At 50.0% G+C, this 15,004-nt stretch overlaps 1 protein-coding gene across 4 annotated transcripts in view; it reads left to right on the forward strand.

Annotated features, from left to right (window-relative positions):
• Positions 1-584: 584 nt before the first annotated feature.
• Positions 585-15,004, forward strand: part of Col20a1 (collagen, type XX, alpha 1) — a 34,223-nt gene continuing 19,803 nt past the window's right edge. Inside the window, exons 1-10 of one of the 4 annotated variants that reach the window (XM_017319287.1) lie at positions 585-3,875; positions 6,282-6,392; positions 9,696-9,839; positions 10,115-10,270; positions 11,462-11,620; positions 12,139-12,258; positions 12,722-12,886; positions 13,617-13,769; positions 13,944-14,113; positions 14,528-14,657. In XM_017319287.1, coding sequence (XP_017174776.1) covers positions 3,797-3,875; positions 6,282-6,392; positions 9,696-9,839; positions 10,115-10,270; positions 11,462-11,620; positions 12,139-12,258; positions 12,722-12,886; positions 13,617-13,769; positions 13,944-14,113; positions 14,528-14,657 — 1,387 coding nt within the window. In that variant the 5' untranslated portion in view covers positions 585-3,796. Of the gene's footprint in view, positions 3,876-6,281; positions 6,393-9,625; positions 9,840-10,114; positions 10,271-10,504; positions 10,631-11,461; positions 11,621-12,138; positions 12,259-12,721; positions 12,887-13,613; positions 13,770-13,943; positions 14,114-14,527; positions 14,658-15,004 lie in introns of those variants that run through there. The other 3 variants (NM_028518.1, XM_017319288.1, XM_006500727.3) reach the window with 3 other exon arrangements.

Below are 15,004 nucleotides of genomic sequence, written 5' to 3' on the forward strand. Positions count from 1 at the left end.
AGATGACATCATAGGTCAGAGACTTGGGGTTGTTGAGTACACAGAAAGTCAGGAGTCAAGGAAGTCTGAACATGGAAGAAGAACCTCACTGAAACTGGAATATCCCCAGAATGAAGGAGTCCTTGATTTGGTGGACATAAGGTGATAAAAGGGGAATGAAATCTATTGGTTCTGGTCCAGGAAGCTGCCTGCCTCAGGTCATTTGGGAGTGGCAAATAGCCCTAGCTACAAACAGGTTTCTGGTGCTATGTTGAGTACAGGAGCTGCATGTTTTGAGGCTTGTTTTTAACATAATCCAGAGCCCTCTATACCACGTTTCTAATCCCTTAAAGGACAGGATAAGTAAAGCCCAGGGCAAGGTTCTAGGTATGGCCTTTGTCTGCTGCTTGCAGCCTGTATGTAGGGAACTTGTCAGACTATATTCTATAAACATAAGGCCTGGAGAGCCCTTCCCTTGGATATATGTAAACAAACACATGGCAGGGACAGCTTGGGCTTCAGGGAGGCCTGGTTAGACTTAAGTCAGACATTGTCGGCCTAGGTGACCTGGCAAGAGGCTGAGCAGCCTTGGATGTCTGTGGTTAGTCATGTAGTTAGGAGGTGAGAAAGGAGTGGTATCTTGGAGTGGCTCTTGGCTGTGGCTTGAGTGGATAGCCTTTCCTGGGCCATGTTCATGGCCTGGGTGGTAGGCTTATCTCCAGAGACTCCACATCCTTGGGGCAAGTCATAGCTTGGCCTCTTGTCTTCTATCCTGGCTTTGGCCCAGGGATGTCCAGTGGGATAGTATGGAGCCTCCTGTATGTGGCCTGCAGAGGGGTTTGTCTGTGGGCAGCACTAAAGGACCAAGGAGTTCTGATACCTTATGCTGCCTGGAAATGCCCTGGGAGCCCTTGTACCAGCCCAACGGTCTGCTTCCTCTGTACCTAGCAATGGCAGGATTTTCTAGGAGCAGGCCTATAACACTACTCCTTCCTGAGCCTTTCCAGCCTGCATGGGTCAGGCAAACTCTGTCTCCCACCAAGTGTCCTGGGTGGAGTTAGTGCTTGTTTGGCTGAAATTGATGTGGGCCTCTGGCCAGCTGTTGAAGTGTGGGTTTTAGCATCAAGGGATTCTGGGCAGGCAAGATTCTATCAGTCTCAAGTCAGGCTTCACTCCAGACTTCCTGCCCCAAATGGCCAGACCAGACACAGAGGTCAGCCCCTTTCCTTTGAAACCATTAAGACAATATCCTGAGTGTCTGCTCCCCCATCATCACATTTGCCCACTTAAATTGTTACTCCCATGTTAGTATCCCCTACTGTCAGGCTGTGGTCAGGAGGGAGGTGAGCAGGCTCCAGGGCACTCTGTTCTGACTTAGTTTGCAGGGGGTTATGACGTGGATCTCAGAGCGTGGGGATGGGTGTACACATGCCATTGCTAGGTACAGGGAAAGCAGAACCGCGGGGCTGGTACACGGGCTGCCAGGGCATTTCTAGGTAGCAGGAGGTAGAAAGTACAGGGTAGTCCACCTGAGACAGACAGTGCACAGAGGAGTACTGAGCTGTGCGTGGATACACACAGGTATTTCAAGATTCCTGTGAGCTACGGCCACAGATGCATGTACTCAGAGATTACAACTTTATCTGACTGTGGGAGGATCTATAGGGACTGTGACCCTAGATCTCACATCATGGTTTGGAGGCCATGTGTAATTGAAGACCAAACTGACGCTGCACTGGACCCATGGGAACCCGAGTGGCTGGGTCATGAGCCATGCCTTCAAGTGGGAGTAGGGGGCCTTTTATCCCTGGCCTGGTCTACTGGGCCACCTTGCCGAGAGTTACAGGGTGAGACCGTGGGGTTTTCAAGATGGATCACGAGAGCTTCATTGAGAGCAGAGCTTTCCCAACCTACACAGGCAGGAGCAGCTCAGGAAGGTGTAAGTAGTGTGGGCATGGGCCTGCTCCTAGTTCTAGTGTGAACAGGAAGGAAGGGAATGGAGGTTGCAGACCCCAGCCCCAGCCCCTAGTGATTGGTAGTCTAAATGGTCCTTCCCCCAAATAGGCTGGTCAGAGGCTCTCAATGCCCAGCACCCAGGGCTACACACACTGGCCTTTATTCTCAAGAAGCCTCTCTGTGGGACAGACTTGCAGTCCCCCACTACCCCTGGTGGGATTCCCAGAAGAGTGTGAAATGGGTCCTTTGTGCTGGGACCACCATCTCATTCTTGAAAACAAGCCCCAAGCAGCAGAAGATAAAAGGGAGGGGAAAAGACTTTAGGGCGGGCCTAGTGGTGACATCAGGGAAGGGAACCTTTTCTAAGTTCCAGCTTTGTCACAGCAAGACCAAGAGGCATTGGAAAGTGAGGAACACTATCCTTGGAGCAGGAGGTTAGTGACTCATTTATGGCCCTGGGGCTGGGTGCATGAGGGGGCTTACCAGAGAATCCACTGGGGAGAGACTGGGAAAAGTGATAAGGCCCCACAAGTTGAGGGACTCAAGTGTAGCCTGGAGACCTGAGCATCTTCTCCAGATCCTATGAGGGTTTCAGAAGACACTTGGAACTAAGGACATACAAAAAGGGCTGGTGGGCAGCAGAGGGGAACTTATGTCCATCAGCTGTGACCACCCTGGCCATGAAGTAGGGAGGGGTCTGGCTTCAGAGTGAGTCCAGAAGGCAGGGCCATTTCTGTGGCACTTCATAGGCAGATGGAGCAGTGGTCCATAGCACTGACACCTTAGTTTAAATCTTCTGGATGGGTGCATATATACACTCTAGAGCAGTGGTCCTCAATTTTCCTAATGCTGTGGCCCTTTAAAAAGTTCCGCATGTTGTGGTGACCCTCAATCATGAAATTATTTTTGTTGCTACCTCATAACTATGGTTTTACTACTATTATGAATCATAATGTAAAAATCTGTGTTTTCCAATAATCTTTGGTAATCCCTATGAAAGGGTCATTAGATGTCCCTTCCCCTACCCCAACACACACAAAGGGGTCACAACTCCCAGGTTAACTACTGTTCTAGGGTGTATCAGCCTGTAGCCTTCCTACTGGCCTTGGCTCTGCTCACAGAGCTGGCTTCTCTGCAGAGGTAACCTTGAGTATACAGGAAATGCAGGTGCTTTGTTCAGGGCTGGGGTGGGGATCCTGGGTTCCTCGGGCTCACGAATTCCAGGCTGGGTCATGCTTGTGTTCCCACCTCCAAAGTGCTACCCTGAGGTGGTGGACTCTACCCTATTGGCCTCTCTTTCAAGCATTATCTCCCAACTTCAGAGAGGACTCAAGGGTTCCCCAATACTTTTCATCCCTACTGTGCCTACTTCTGCTATAATCAGAATTTGGCCTCACATGTCCCTTCTGCTTGAGAGCAAGCCACCGAATGTGATGACCTTGATGGTATGAATCTATCCAAACCAATCTCAGACACCATGTGGGGCTGCTGGGGCCTCACGGTTTTGTTACTCTGGTGATCCCCACTGTGTCTATCGATTGTGGGTGTGAATACCAGAAGGGGCATGGGCAGTGCTCCCCCATTCAGGGAGAATTGGCTCCCTGCAGAGGGTACTTGAGCACACTAGGAGATTTTGTAGCTGAGGGTCCTTTGTTCAGTGGGATGCCTTAGTATGGCTTCAGTCTTCATCAACATCTCCATAATGACAAGTTGTAGGCCTCTGGGCTTCACTTATGTCTGTAGGGACATCCTGCTGGTCCATGGGAATGGATGCAGAACAAGCTTTCTTGTCAGGGAGGCGGGTAAGACAGTTCCTTAAGTGGTGAAGGGCTTTGACCTCTCCTCCCACAGGCTGTGCAGTATGAGCCTCCAAGGCTCCTACCAACACTTCTGCCTCTGGATGTTCTTGGGCACCACGTTGGCACTGGGGCAGGGACAAGGTAAGGAGGCAATGCCCCCACTGCCTGCAAGAGGAACTCTGCTACAAGCCTCTGACTTGCCATCACAGGCATTTTCCTGTAGTAAATGCCAGCCTGAGAGCTGTTCTAGCAACAGGCAAGCTGGTAGAGCAGAGAAGAGAACCCTCCCTCTTGCCTTGACCTTGTGGTACTTCAGCCTTGCTTAGGGAGGCTTTTTTTGCCTAAGTTATTTCAAGATTACTGGCATTCTCCAAATTTGATCCTTTATCTATGCCTTGCATAGTTATTCTGTAAAATTTTCAATCTGGTTTCATATACTACACACATGGCTTAATAGAGATCAATATTCCTGCCTCTTCACTCCCAAGGAAAAAAGCCTTCCTACTCTGTCTTAGAAGGGTAGTTTATCTCTCTTCTCTGTACATGTCTTGGGGCAAGAGTTTCCATCTGGTCCCTTCCTATTTGGCTATTCCAGGCAGGCTCCCCCTGGGAAAGTCTCTCGTAGTATTTCTATGACCTCCAAGGGATGTGCACAGGACTTGGGGAGGATCTGTGTTGCAGACTCCTTCCTGTGGAGCTGCTGGCTCAGGTGGGTCCCTGGAAGGCATGTTTCTGTGTGCCCATAGCCTTCACACTCATGACTACATCTAGCTCCCAGGAACAATATAGTATATTCCTCATGATACCTGACTGGTCTGGATCTGTTTCTCATCCAAGTTAAAAACATATCTTCCTACCACTACTATCCACAGCACTGTTGGTGGTTCCAACTCAGTGTTTGCCTGGAACCCATCAGACTTCATTTCCCAGCCTGTCCTCTTATCCAAGGGGGTGACTTCCACATGACAGAGTCCTTCAGCTCCCTTTGTTCAGACAGTGGAACCCCAAGGTGGGGCTCATAGGCTGAGGTTTCAATTGGAAGGAAGGCTTTGCTGTATGAACAACTTAGAGTGATTCTGTAAGACCCACAAATCCTGTTCCCCCAGCTCAGGTCTCAGCATGACAGGCTGCCCATGCATGGCTGGGATGGGCTGGGGCCTCAGAGACCAGCTGAGAGGTGAGCTGAGGTTAGGGAGGGGAACATGTGCCTGTACTGTCTGAGATAGTTCTAAAAGCTCCTAACACACTGAGGGGGAAAAAAAACAGAAGGCTCTTTATGGGCAAGAGTGGGGACCCATGCTCACAGCTGGCCTTTCAGAACCCCCACCTCATCCTGACACATTCCTGCCTTTCAATAGGTCACGGTCAGAGCGGCCGAGCCCATCCGGAAAGAGTTCATTCTGAATGGGTCATTGTGTCTATCCCAGGCACTCTCAGTCTTTGCCTATCTCTCTGTGCCCCAGCACATGGTGAGGAGTCTAGAAGAGGCCTCTGTCCCCATTTTCCAAAAATAGCTTCTGCAACAGAGTCCGGAAGCTTCTTGGGGGGTCAGCACAGGCCCTATGGTCCCTCCGCCCCCCCATTGACCATGGGTTCCCCCTCCTTCATGACAGGATTGCCCTGTCTTTGTTTCTTTTCCCTTTGTGGCAAAATGTGGATAAAAGCAACTTATGGGGAAAGGGGTTACTTTAGTTCATGGGTCAGGGTATAATATTCATGGCAGGGAAGCCAAGGTGCACCAGTCACACCAAATCTACCATCAGAAAGCAAAACGGAGTGAACGATAGTGCTCAACTCACTACCCTAGTTTCTTATAGCCCCTGCCGAGGGAATAGCCCCATCTACAATTAAAATGCGTTTCTCCACATTGCTGACGTCAGTTAACAAAACCAAGATAATCCCCCACAGGCATCCTCAGAGTCTGATATCCCAGGTGATTTTAGATTCTCTAAAGCTGACAGTACTAGCTATCATAATGCCATTCCTATTTTGAGAGCTGAAGCTTAGCATGCATCCCACACATGCCCACATGTAGGCACAGGTGTACACAGACACACCATGTGCACATAAGCAGACAGCCATCACCATAGTTCCAGCTGAGATTCTACATCCATTCTGCCCACAGGGGACGCATCAACTTAGCATGACTTTGGCAGCTTCGGGGTGTGTGTGTGTGTGTGTGTGTGTGTGTGTGTGTGTGTGTGTGTGTGTGTGCAGCTGCACAGCTGCTTCTACATTCCTCTTGAGTCTAGGAGACCCAAGGCAGCTGCCAAGGCCCTGGGCTTTATCTCTGCACCTCCAGTCATCACAGGGTGGACACTGCCCTCCTGGGTACAGTGGTGGAATTAAATAAAGCTACCAGTGTGGCCTTGTCATGGAATATCACAGGTTGTGGGATCTTCATGAGGCCACAGATTCTAAAGACACCTAGATGGGGCTATATCCCTCCATGTCTCTTAGGGAAAGCCGCCTTCTGGTTGTAGGAGGTAGTCAGTTGGTCACTGGTAAGTCTGCCTTATACCCCAACTTCCAATCCTGTTGTTACAGTAAGTAGCCGCCTGAGGCTGGCAGTACTGCCTGAGGACCAGCTGCAGATGAAGTGGAGGGAAGCAGAGGGAAGTGGCCTTGGCTTCTTGGTGCAGGTGACACCTATGGCAGGTATGGAGAGCTCATGTCTCCCTGCTAGGCTTTCTTTCCTCTTTCCTGTTAGGATGGTTAGAAATGGGACTTGGGTCTCAAGAAAATGAGCACACAATCCAGAGTTTGTTATTTTGGATTTTGGCAAAGCACAAAGTTTTACTTCTGCAGAATGGTGTGTGGCTAAGCTTAAGTAAGCAAGTAAGTGGGCACACCCAATCAGAGGTCCCAGTGTGTTTTCATTTCTAACTAAAGAAGTCTGGTAGGAGTTACAGAGACAAAGTTTGGAGCTGAGACGAAAGGATGGACCATCTAGAAACGACCATATCCGAGGATCCATCCCATAATCAGCTTCCAAACGCTGACACCATTGCATACACTAGCAAGATTTTGCTGAAAGGACCCAGATATAGCTGTCTCTTGTGAGACTATGCCGGGGCCTAGCAAACAGAAGTGGATGTTCACAGTCAGCTATTGAATGGATCACGGGGCCCCCAATGGAGGAGCTAGAGAAAGTACCCAAGGAGCTGGGGGGGATCTGCAACCCGATAGGTGGAACAGCAATATGAACTAACCAGTACCCCCCGGAGCTCGTGTCTCTAGCTGCATATGTATCAGAAGATGGCCTAGTTGGCCATCAATGGGAGGAGAGGCCCATTGGTTGTGCAAACTTTATATGCCTCAGTACAGGGGAATGCCAGGGCCAAGAAATGGGAGTGGGTGGGTGGGGGAGCGGGTGGGGGACTTTTGGGATAGCATTGGAAATGTAAATGAAATAAATACCTTAAAAAAAAAAGAATAACTGACCAAAAAAAAAAAAAAAAAAAAGAAGAAGTCTGGTACTTCATTCTGAATGGTCAGAGCTAGGTCTCACATTCTTACATATTGGCTAACTTAAAGCAACATAGTTGATGAGCCAAGTGCAACTTTTGAGAGCAGGATGTAATGTTTAGCACAAACCTAGATCTTAGAAAAATGCTGAAGGTGTAGACAGGGGCTCCCCACTCCCACCCTCATATGCCTTATTTATTTGTTTGTTTGTTTGTTTGTTTATTATATGTAAGTACGCTGTAGCTGTCTTCAGACGCACCAGAAGAGGGCATCAGATCTCATTACCGGTGGTTGTGAGCCACCATGTGGTTGCTGGGATTTGAACTTCGGACCTTTGGAAGAGCAGTCGGGTGCTCTTACCCACTGAGCCATCTCACCAGCCCTCATATGCCTTTTTTAAAAAAAGCAAATTCTTTAAAGATGGAGTCCCCTTTGTCGACTTAACGCATTGATATAAAAGATAGTGCATCTCATTTCCATCTTTCTCAGGACCAAGGCTTTCCACTTGAATAAAATTGTGGTAATGAGTTCACACTGTCAGTAGGATTCACTGAGCCTGCTCCAGCCAGCTGCTCCCCACACCGTCCTTGGCAGAGCTATTTCTATCATTTCTGGGTTCCTTTCCTCAATCACATGGAGCAGATGTAGTTGGAGAGGCCTCTGTATTCTCCTGTAACCAGCAGGAACACACACAGAAGGTGCCGAGAGTGCCTGGATCCTGCATGCAGTGAACATGTGAAAAGGGAGAGTACCCAAATCCCAGTTAGCCCTCCAGTTACAGGGACAGCCATGATGACAAGCTGGGCGTGGCAAGGCAGAGGCTGAGGGAAGAGGGTCCCCAACCTGAACTACATAGATGCGATATTTTTTTTCTGTTGCTTAGAGGAAGATTAATAGCTTTAACTCCATAAGTTAAAGAACAAACAGTAGTAGGGTTGAGGCTGTAGTAGCTCCGTGGTAACGCTTGTCCAGCATGTGTGAGTCCTGGAGTGAGTGAGTCTCAGTATTGAAAAAGGGATAAAAAAAAGACCTAAGAAGTTAAGCATCCATACTAAGTTATATAGAACAGAAAAGCAAATCCAGGTAAAAGAAAAAAAAAGAATAAATTATAAAAATAAAAAGAACATAAAGAACAGAGAATCCATAAAGCTAAAAGTTATAAAATACTCATATAATAGAAAGGCTTCCAGAGGGATATTAACCAAAGCATCCTTTTTAGTCAGTGTGACATTCTGTCTTTTTTAAACATGGTCTTTTCTTCTTTTTAATTGATGCATAGCTCAGGCTAGACTTGAACTCAGTAATTCTCCTGCCTCAGCCCACTGTATGCTTAGATTTCAGGCCTGTGCCTGCACACGCAGCTTGAGCCCATCTTCTGCTGCTATAACAAATTATTTTAAATGATAGAAGCTTGTTGGTCTGGGGCTCCCTGCCTGGCCACTGCCTACTGTCAGATTGGGTGCAGGTCTGGGGACTGCCCACTGTGCAGAAACAGTGTTCTGTTCCTCCCAGGTGGGAATCGTTTTTATTCCCTGTTGTTTGAGACATGGGCGCTGTGCGTATGTCCGTGAGTCTAGGTATCTCTCCTCAATCCATTACAAGGTCACTTCTGACTCTACCCCACCCACCTCCAGATAGAACAGGGCTTCTTTGGAATCACATGATTTTTGTTTTGTTCTGTTCCGAGACAGAGTTTCATTGTATATCCCTGGCCATCCTGGAGGTTGCTTTGTTGACAAGACTAGCCTTGAACTCACAGAAATCTGCCCACCTCTGTCTCTTGAGTATTAGGATGAGAGGACTGAACTGCTAGGCCTGGCTATGTCTGTTTTTTAATGCTGGAATCTGTTCCTGTCTTAGATGACAGCATTCCAAAGAAGGAAAGGTGGCTGTTCTCCCACAAGACAGGTTCTTCTGCAAAGAAGAGACTTCCTTTGGCTGTCAGAGATTCTTCCCCTTTCCCATGTCTTGTTCTCCCATCTGACATCATCCTGTCCCCTTCCATGACCTCAACAGGGATTGCTTTGGATGGTCTCTTATACTATGTACATAATCCATGTGTAATGCACATATCCATATGCCCACACATTCATGTACATGTATACTCATATAGTATATATGCATGAAAGACACATAACTCACATATACCCACATGCATTTTTGTGTATGTGCATGCAAAGCACACATGCAGTGCACATTCACCTATCAACATGTACATGCATACATGAATACTACCTAAGGATACACACATGTAGCACACACGTTCATACACTCCATGTGTACATATGTATGCAGACATGCACAACAACACACACAAACATCCACTCACATCTACATGTATACATATGCATACCCCACATAGTTCATATGCAGTGGTACATGCACAAGCATGTTCAGTACACACCCATTAGCGTGGATATACATCAACCCACGTGTATGCACTCACATGTATAGTAAATTTGGCAGCCTCAACAACTCTCCACCCCCACCTAGGGGACTTGGAGCAGGAGCTGATACTGACCACCAAGACCCCCAAGGCCACTGTGGGTGGCCTGAACCCTTCCAAGAGCTACACCTTGCAGATCTTTGAGCTCACTGACTCGGGGCCTATCCTGCTGGCACGAAGGGAGTTTGTGAGTAAGTCCTCCTGTACCCAGATGGGTGGATTTGGTTGGAAGGCCTCTGGCTTGTGCCCTGAAGCACTTTGCCTGTGAAGTACTTGGGTTTTTGTTGTTGTTGTTGTTGGTTTTTTTTTTTTTAACCTGTTTCTGACATTGCTGCTCATCTTCCATGAGGCAGACAGCAAGTCTGTGGGGTTGCCTTCCAGGAAGTGTACAGATCCCTAAGCTCCAAGCCCCTGTTCCTGCTTTGGGCTGGTGTCCTGGGCCTGACAGTCCTTCCTCTCTCTGCAGTTGAGGATCTGAAGAGCCAATCTTTGGGCAGAGGCAGCCGGAGGCTGGCTGGAGCCACCCTGGAGCCTACCTCCTTGCCTCTGAGGGGCCCAGACTCTGAGAAAACATCTGAGCCCAGCATTGCCTTTACCTTAAGCAGGGACCTGCCCATTCTTGGTAGGTCAGAGTGAACTGAGAGTAAACCCTGGGGGAGGGGAGAGCCCTGTGAAGCTTCCTGGGTCTTGTTATATGGCCAGAAGTTCTTATTTATATTTGACCACATGTTCTTTACCCGTCGTGTTTCTGGACTCACTAATCTCATGTACAGGGGCCAGATAGTCTTTGTCCTAGAGCCCTAGCTTAGGTCTGGGAGGTGCATGGTAGCAGCTATGACCCCTCCTCCGCCTCCAGGAGTGGCCAGTAAGGATCAGAGGAAACTCAAGCAGGGCCTTGGTGTACAAAACTCTGCTCAGACAACCACAGACCTGGAGAGGCAGAGCCACACTGCAGCCTCAGTGGGAAAGCAAGGGAAGCTGGGTAAGCTGTCTGGTGGAGCCGGATGGAGTCGGGCTATGTCCTCATCGTTCTCCCATCACATCAGGACACTCCTTGCTCCAGCAGCACAGAGCTGTAGGAAGGCTTCTGTCCCCAGACTTGGGTATTACTCCCTCATGTCCAGGCCCTGTGCTCTCTTCTATTGCTATGGATAGGGTCTTCTGGTACACTGTTACCACTCCACTGAGAGTCTTACAGGCAGGCCTGGACCCCCCCACCTTTAGTCTAAGGATCGGAACCCACAGAGGAATCACCTGGCTGTGTTCAGAAATCTCTTGAGGCCTGTCAGGTGTCATCTTTGTCAAATTATCAGGGGCCCCAGGTAGGAACATTGTATCTACAAAGAACTCTAGGGAAATGGAAGGTCCTGAGGCCACCCACAGATGTCTCTGGTTCTTACTATTCCTGTCTGATCTTCCTGTCAATTTGCCCAGGTTTGGACTGTCTGTGGTGCTGTCAGTCCCAGCCATACCAGCTGGTCACCTATAGGCAGATGGGCCTGGAAATGTGGGTGCTGAAGCCTGCTCAGCCTAGGGACTAAACTGTCAGGTTCACACATAGTGCTGCCATGGGCACTTCTAAAGGAGGCAGAAGTGACCCCTAGACCTGAGGCTGTAATCAGCCCTCTGTGAAGGGATTTAGAGAAGCCGAAACCCCAAACTAGGATGCAAGAAGGTTTTTCTAAGCCTGGGGAGACACAATGTCCTTGGAAATCCTGACACCCCAAGATCCCTGGCAGTTCTCCAATACTTGAGGTATCCTGAGGATGCCATAGGCCCCACCCAGTACCCCACTCCTTATTACCTGCCTCAGATCACCCCCAGTTCCAATGTACACCCCCAACACCTGCTGATATAATCTTCCTGGTGGACGGGTCCTGGAGCATCGGCCACAACCACTTCCAGCAGGTGAAAGACTTCCTGGCCAGCATCATCACACAATTTGCAATAGGACCAGATAAAGTCCAAGTAGGTAGGTACCGTCTCCTTTGCCCTGCCCTTGCAGGGATGGGTGGGTGGGTGGTGGTGAGATTGGGTTTCTTGAGTTCTCACTAGCAGAAGGACAGCAGCTGCCCTCAGAAAAGGATAGTGACTGCTACAGCCTCTCAAGGTCCATCAACTGCCAAGAAAGTTAAGAAACCTGGCTGATAGAAGCCTGCTTGGTCTGAGTCAGGTCCTGACTCACTTTCTCTGTGAGTCTGGGCTGTCGTTATGGTCTGCAGGAATGGCTAGCTCCCAATTAGTCCCTCTGATGATATCTCTATGTGAGCCTTGGGCCCTGAAAATGTGTCATCTCCTGGGAGTGGGACTCCCAGAGGCTTTACCCAGAGCAGGTGATTCTGTGGATCAGGTTTTCAAAACTGAGCCTTGACACTGAGGATGTAGTAGCATACAACATGTGGCTAGCGTGCTTGCCTACCCCCCAGTGATGCAAAAAAGAAAGACCCCCTCCCCCAAAACCTCAATCCAGCAACCAAAGCCCACCCCTAGGTCTGACACAGTACAGTGGAGACCCCCAGACCGAGTGGGACCTGAACTCCTTCCAAACCAAGGAGCAAGTGCTAGCAGCTGTACACCACCTCCGCTACAAGGGAGGAAACACATTCACAGGTATGTCCTGGGTCTTGAGGTTTAGCTGTTCTGAAGCCTCTTGCCAAACTTTTCCTGACCCCTCTGCCCCTGAACATTTATGTGATGAGTGGGTGCTGAGCCCACTTCACACTTTACAGGGCAAAATCGACCACCCCTCCACACCCCAACCTTGGTAAAAGTGTGGAACTTTGGGCACCTTGTTGAGCAAGAGTCTGCACTGATCATGGGTAGCTTCTTTCTTGGTCCTACTCAGCTGGACGGTCAGCCTTGCAGGCAGCTTCTTAGGCATGGTCTTGCTGGGCTATGGGTATTCTTCACAGGAGGAGCTGTCCCTGATCCCAAGTGCCTTTAGCCTGGCAAGGCAGGACCGATGAAACATGAACAGAGAGCCTTGGGATCGAGTGTGTCAGCTGTGGTTGAGAGGGCACCTGAGGAGGAGGTCCTAGTGGCTGCCCATCACTTTGTCCCTTATATTCCCAAGGCCTTGCTCTAACCCATGTGCTGGAGCAGAACCTGAAGCCAGCAGCCGGTGTCCGTCCAGAGGCAGCCAAAGTGTTGATTCTGGTGACAGATGGCAAGTCCCAGGATGATGTGCGCACAGCTGCCAGGATCCTTAAGGATCAGGACATTGATGTCTTTGTTGTGGGTGAGCTGGCACAGTGCCTGGGCCCTGGGTTCGAATGCACATGGCTAGGGTGGACTCTAGATCACAGACACATCTGCACTCTGGCTTTACCATCTCTGGCTAGAAACTTGGGTACATGATAACTGCTGGCCTGCAGCATCCACACCCATAGGGGCCAGAGGGTGAGCCCTGCTCCATAGAGGTGCATGGCTACACCTTCCAGCAACATCTGCAAAATTTGTCCCTGTCTCCCTTGCCGTGACACTCCCCAACTCCCTGCCACCCTCCAACTCATACTGCAAGTAACCTTCAAACTGGTCCCCTGCCTGGCAGCTGCCATTGTGTCTGACAGCTCTTCCCCCTTCCCCGTTTGCTCCTCAAGTAAGGAGTGTCCCTGGTGCTCTCTGGGACGTCAACCACATTTACTGCACTGTTTGATGGGAAGGAAACTCCAAGTGTAGGGGGTTGTTCCAGGAGCCCCTCTCTTCCAGGAACCCCCTCTCTTATGGGTGGGTACCTGACACCAGCATCCACATAGTCTGGCCTGCTTCCCAGTTCCCAGAGCTAAGCACACTGGCCTCCCCTGGCCCATTCCTGTGTTCCACTGAGACCCCGTGAAATCTAGGACATACAGCTTCAGTTTTGCCCTCCCCCATGATGGGAACTCTGGTAGGTCCCTCCCCTGTGGTCTTGTCTGTAAATAGAATGAGAGTCTCGGAGTGGCATGTTGACACACACTTCCCTAAAGCAGGTGTGAAGAATGTCGATGAGGCTGAGCTGAAGCTCCTGGCGTCCCAGCCACTGGACATCACTGTCCACAACGTGCTGGACTTCCCTCAGCTGGACACCCTAGCTCCTCTGCTCAGCCGACTCATTTGCCAAAAAATTCAGGGCAGAGGCCCAGGTAAGAACACAGCACCACGGTGGCAGAGGAACAGGGAGATTGAAGCTATACTGGGCCAATTCCTTGGATATGTTGTGGGCTGGGGTAGGAGGATTTTCCTGTCCTTCCTGTACATGGCCACCAGAGGGAGTATGTGGATGTGCTTGCTTGGTCCCTGATTGCCTTTCCTCACAGTCAAACCAGCAGCAGGTACTCGGGTCCTGGACCCCCTCCCCACGCCCACCAGACTGATCCTGACCCACGCCACCTCATCCAGTATCCACCTGTCTTGGACTCCAGCCTTATACCCACCCCTCAAGTATCTAATTGTATGGCAGCCTTCTAGGGGTGGTGCCCCCAAGGAGGTAAGAGGGGGTCCCCTGGTTCAGCCTCTGCTGAGACCATCCTTGGGAGTTGGGGCAGCTGGCAGGATTCATCCGGCATGGTTCAGGTGGGTTCTGCTGAGCTGTGGCTGAACATCGGAATGAGGGCCTAGAGATGAGTAAGACTGCATGAGAGGAGATCCAGGGTAGCACAGGGAGTGGGTAGCTACACACAGATACAGCCCATTGGACAGAGTCAGAATGTGGAGTGCTGGGCTGTGACTGCAGACAACAGATTGGTTTTGATGACACTGATAGATGAGTGGATGGTTTTACAGTCTCGCCTGTCTCCATGGTGCCTGGTGCTGCTCTGCTCCATATGGGGATCCAATCTCCCAGGGTGGCAGTGTCATGTCTCCCAAGTCTACACCCTGTTGATGAAGTTTTCCTGCTCAGGTGGTGGTGGAGGGGCCTGTCTCATCCATGGAGCTTGGAAACCTGACCTCCAGCACAGAATACTTGGTCTCTGTGCTTCCTGTCTATGAGAGTGGGGTTGGCAAGAGCCTGCAAGGCCGGGCAACCACAGGTAAAAGGGTGGCCTTTGTGTAGTCCTGCCCTTTGGGGATAGTACCAGCAGGGCATGACTACAGGCAGCTCTGGGTCAGAAGTGTTCCCACAAGCCACAAGAGGCTTGGGATCTAGACTCTGATCCTGTATCACACCATGGCTCAATACTGCTGCTGCCATGATGTCCTAAGGCTCCCATCCTGTCTGGTGACAACACATGGTCAAGACCACTGTCTCTCAGCCTGCTGCTGGACCTATAATGATTTCTGGTTAACAACTCCATTGAGATAGGGCTCATGCGCCCACACTTACCCACTTACAGGGGACAATAGATAGCTGTTAGTGTATCCAGGGCTTTGCCAGTTG

Source organism: Mus musculus, chromosome 2 (genome assembly GCF_000001635.26).
Source record: "Mus musculus strain C57BL/6J chromosome 2, GRCm38.p6 C57BL/6J".
NCBI lineage: Eukaryota > Metazoa > Chordata > Mammalia > Rodentia > Muridae > Mus > Mus musculus.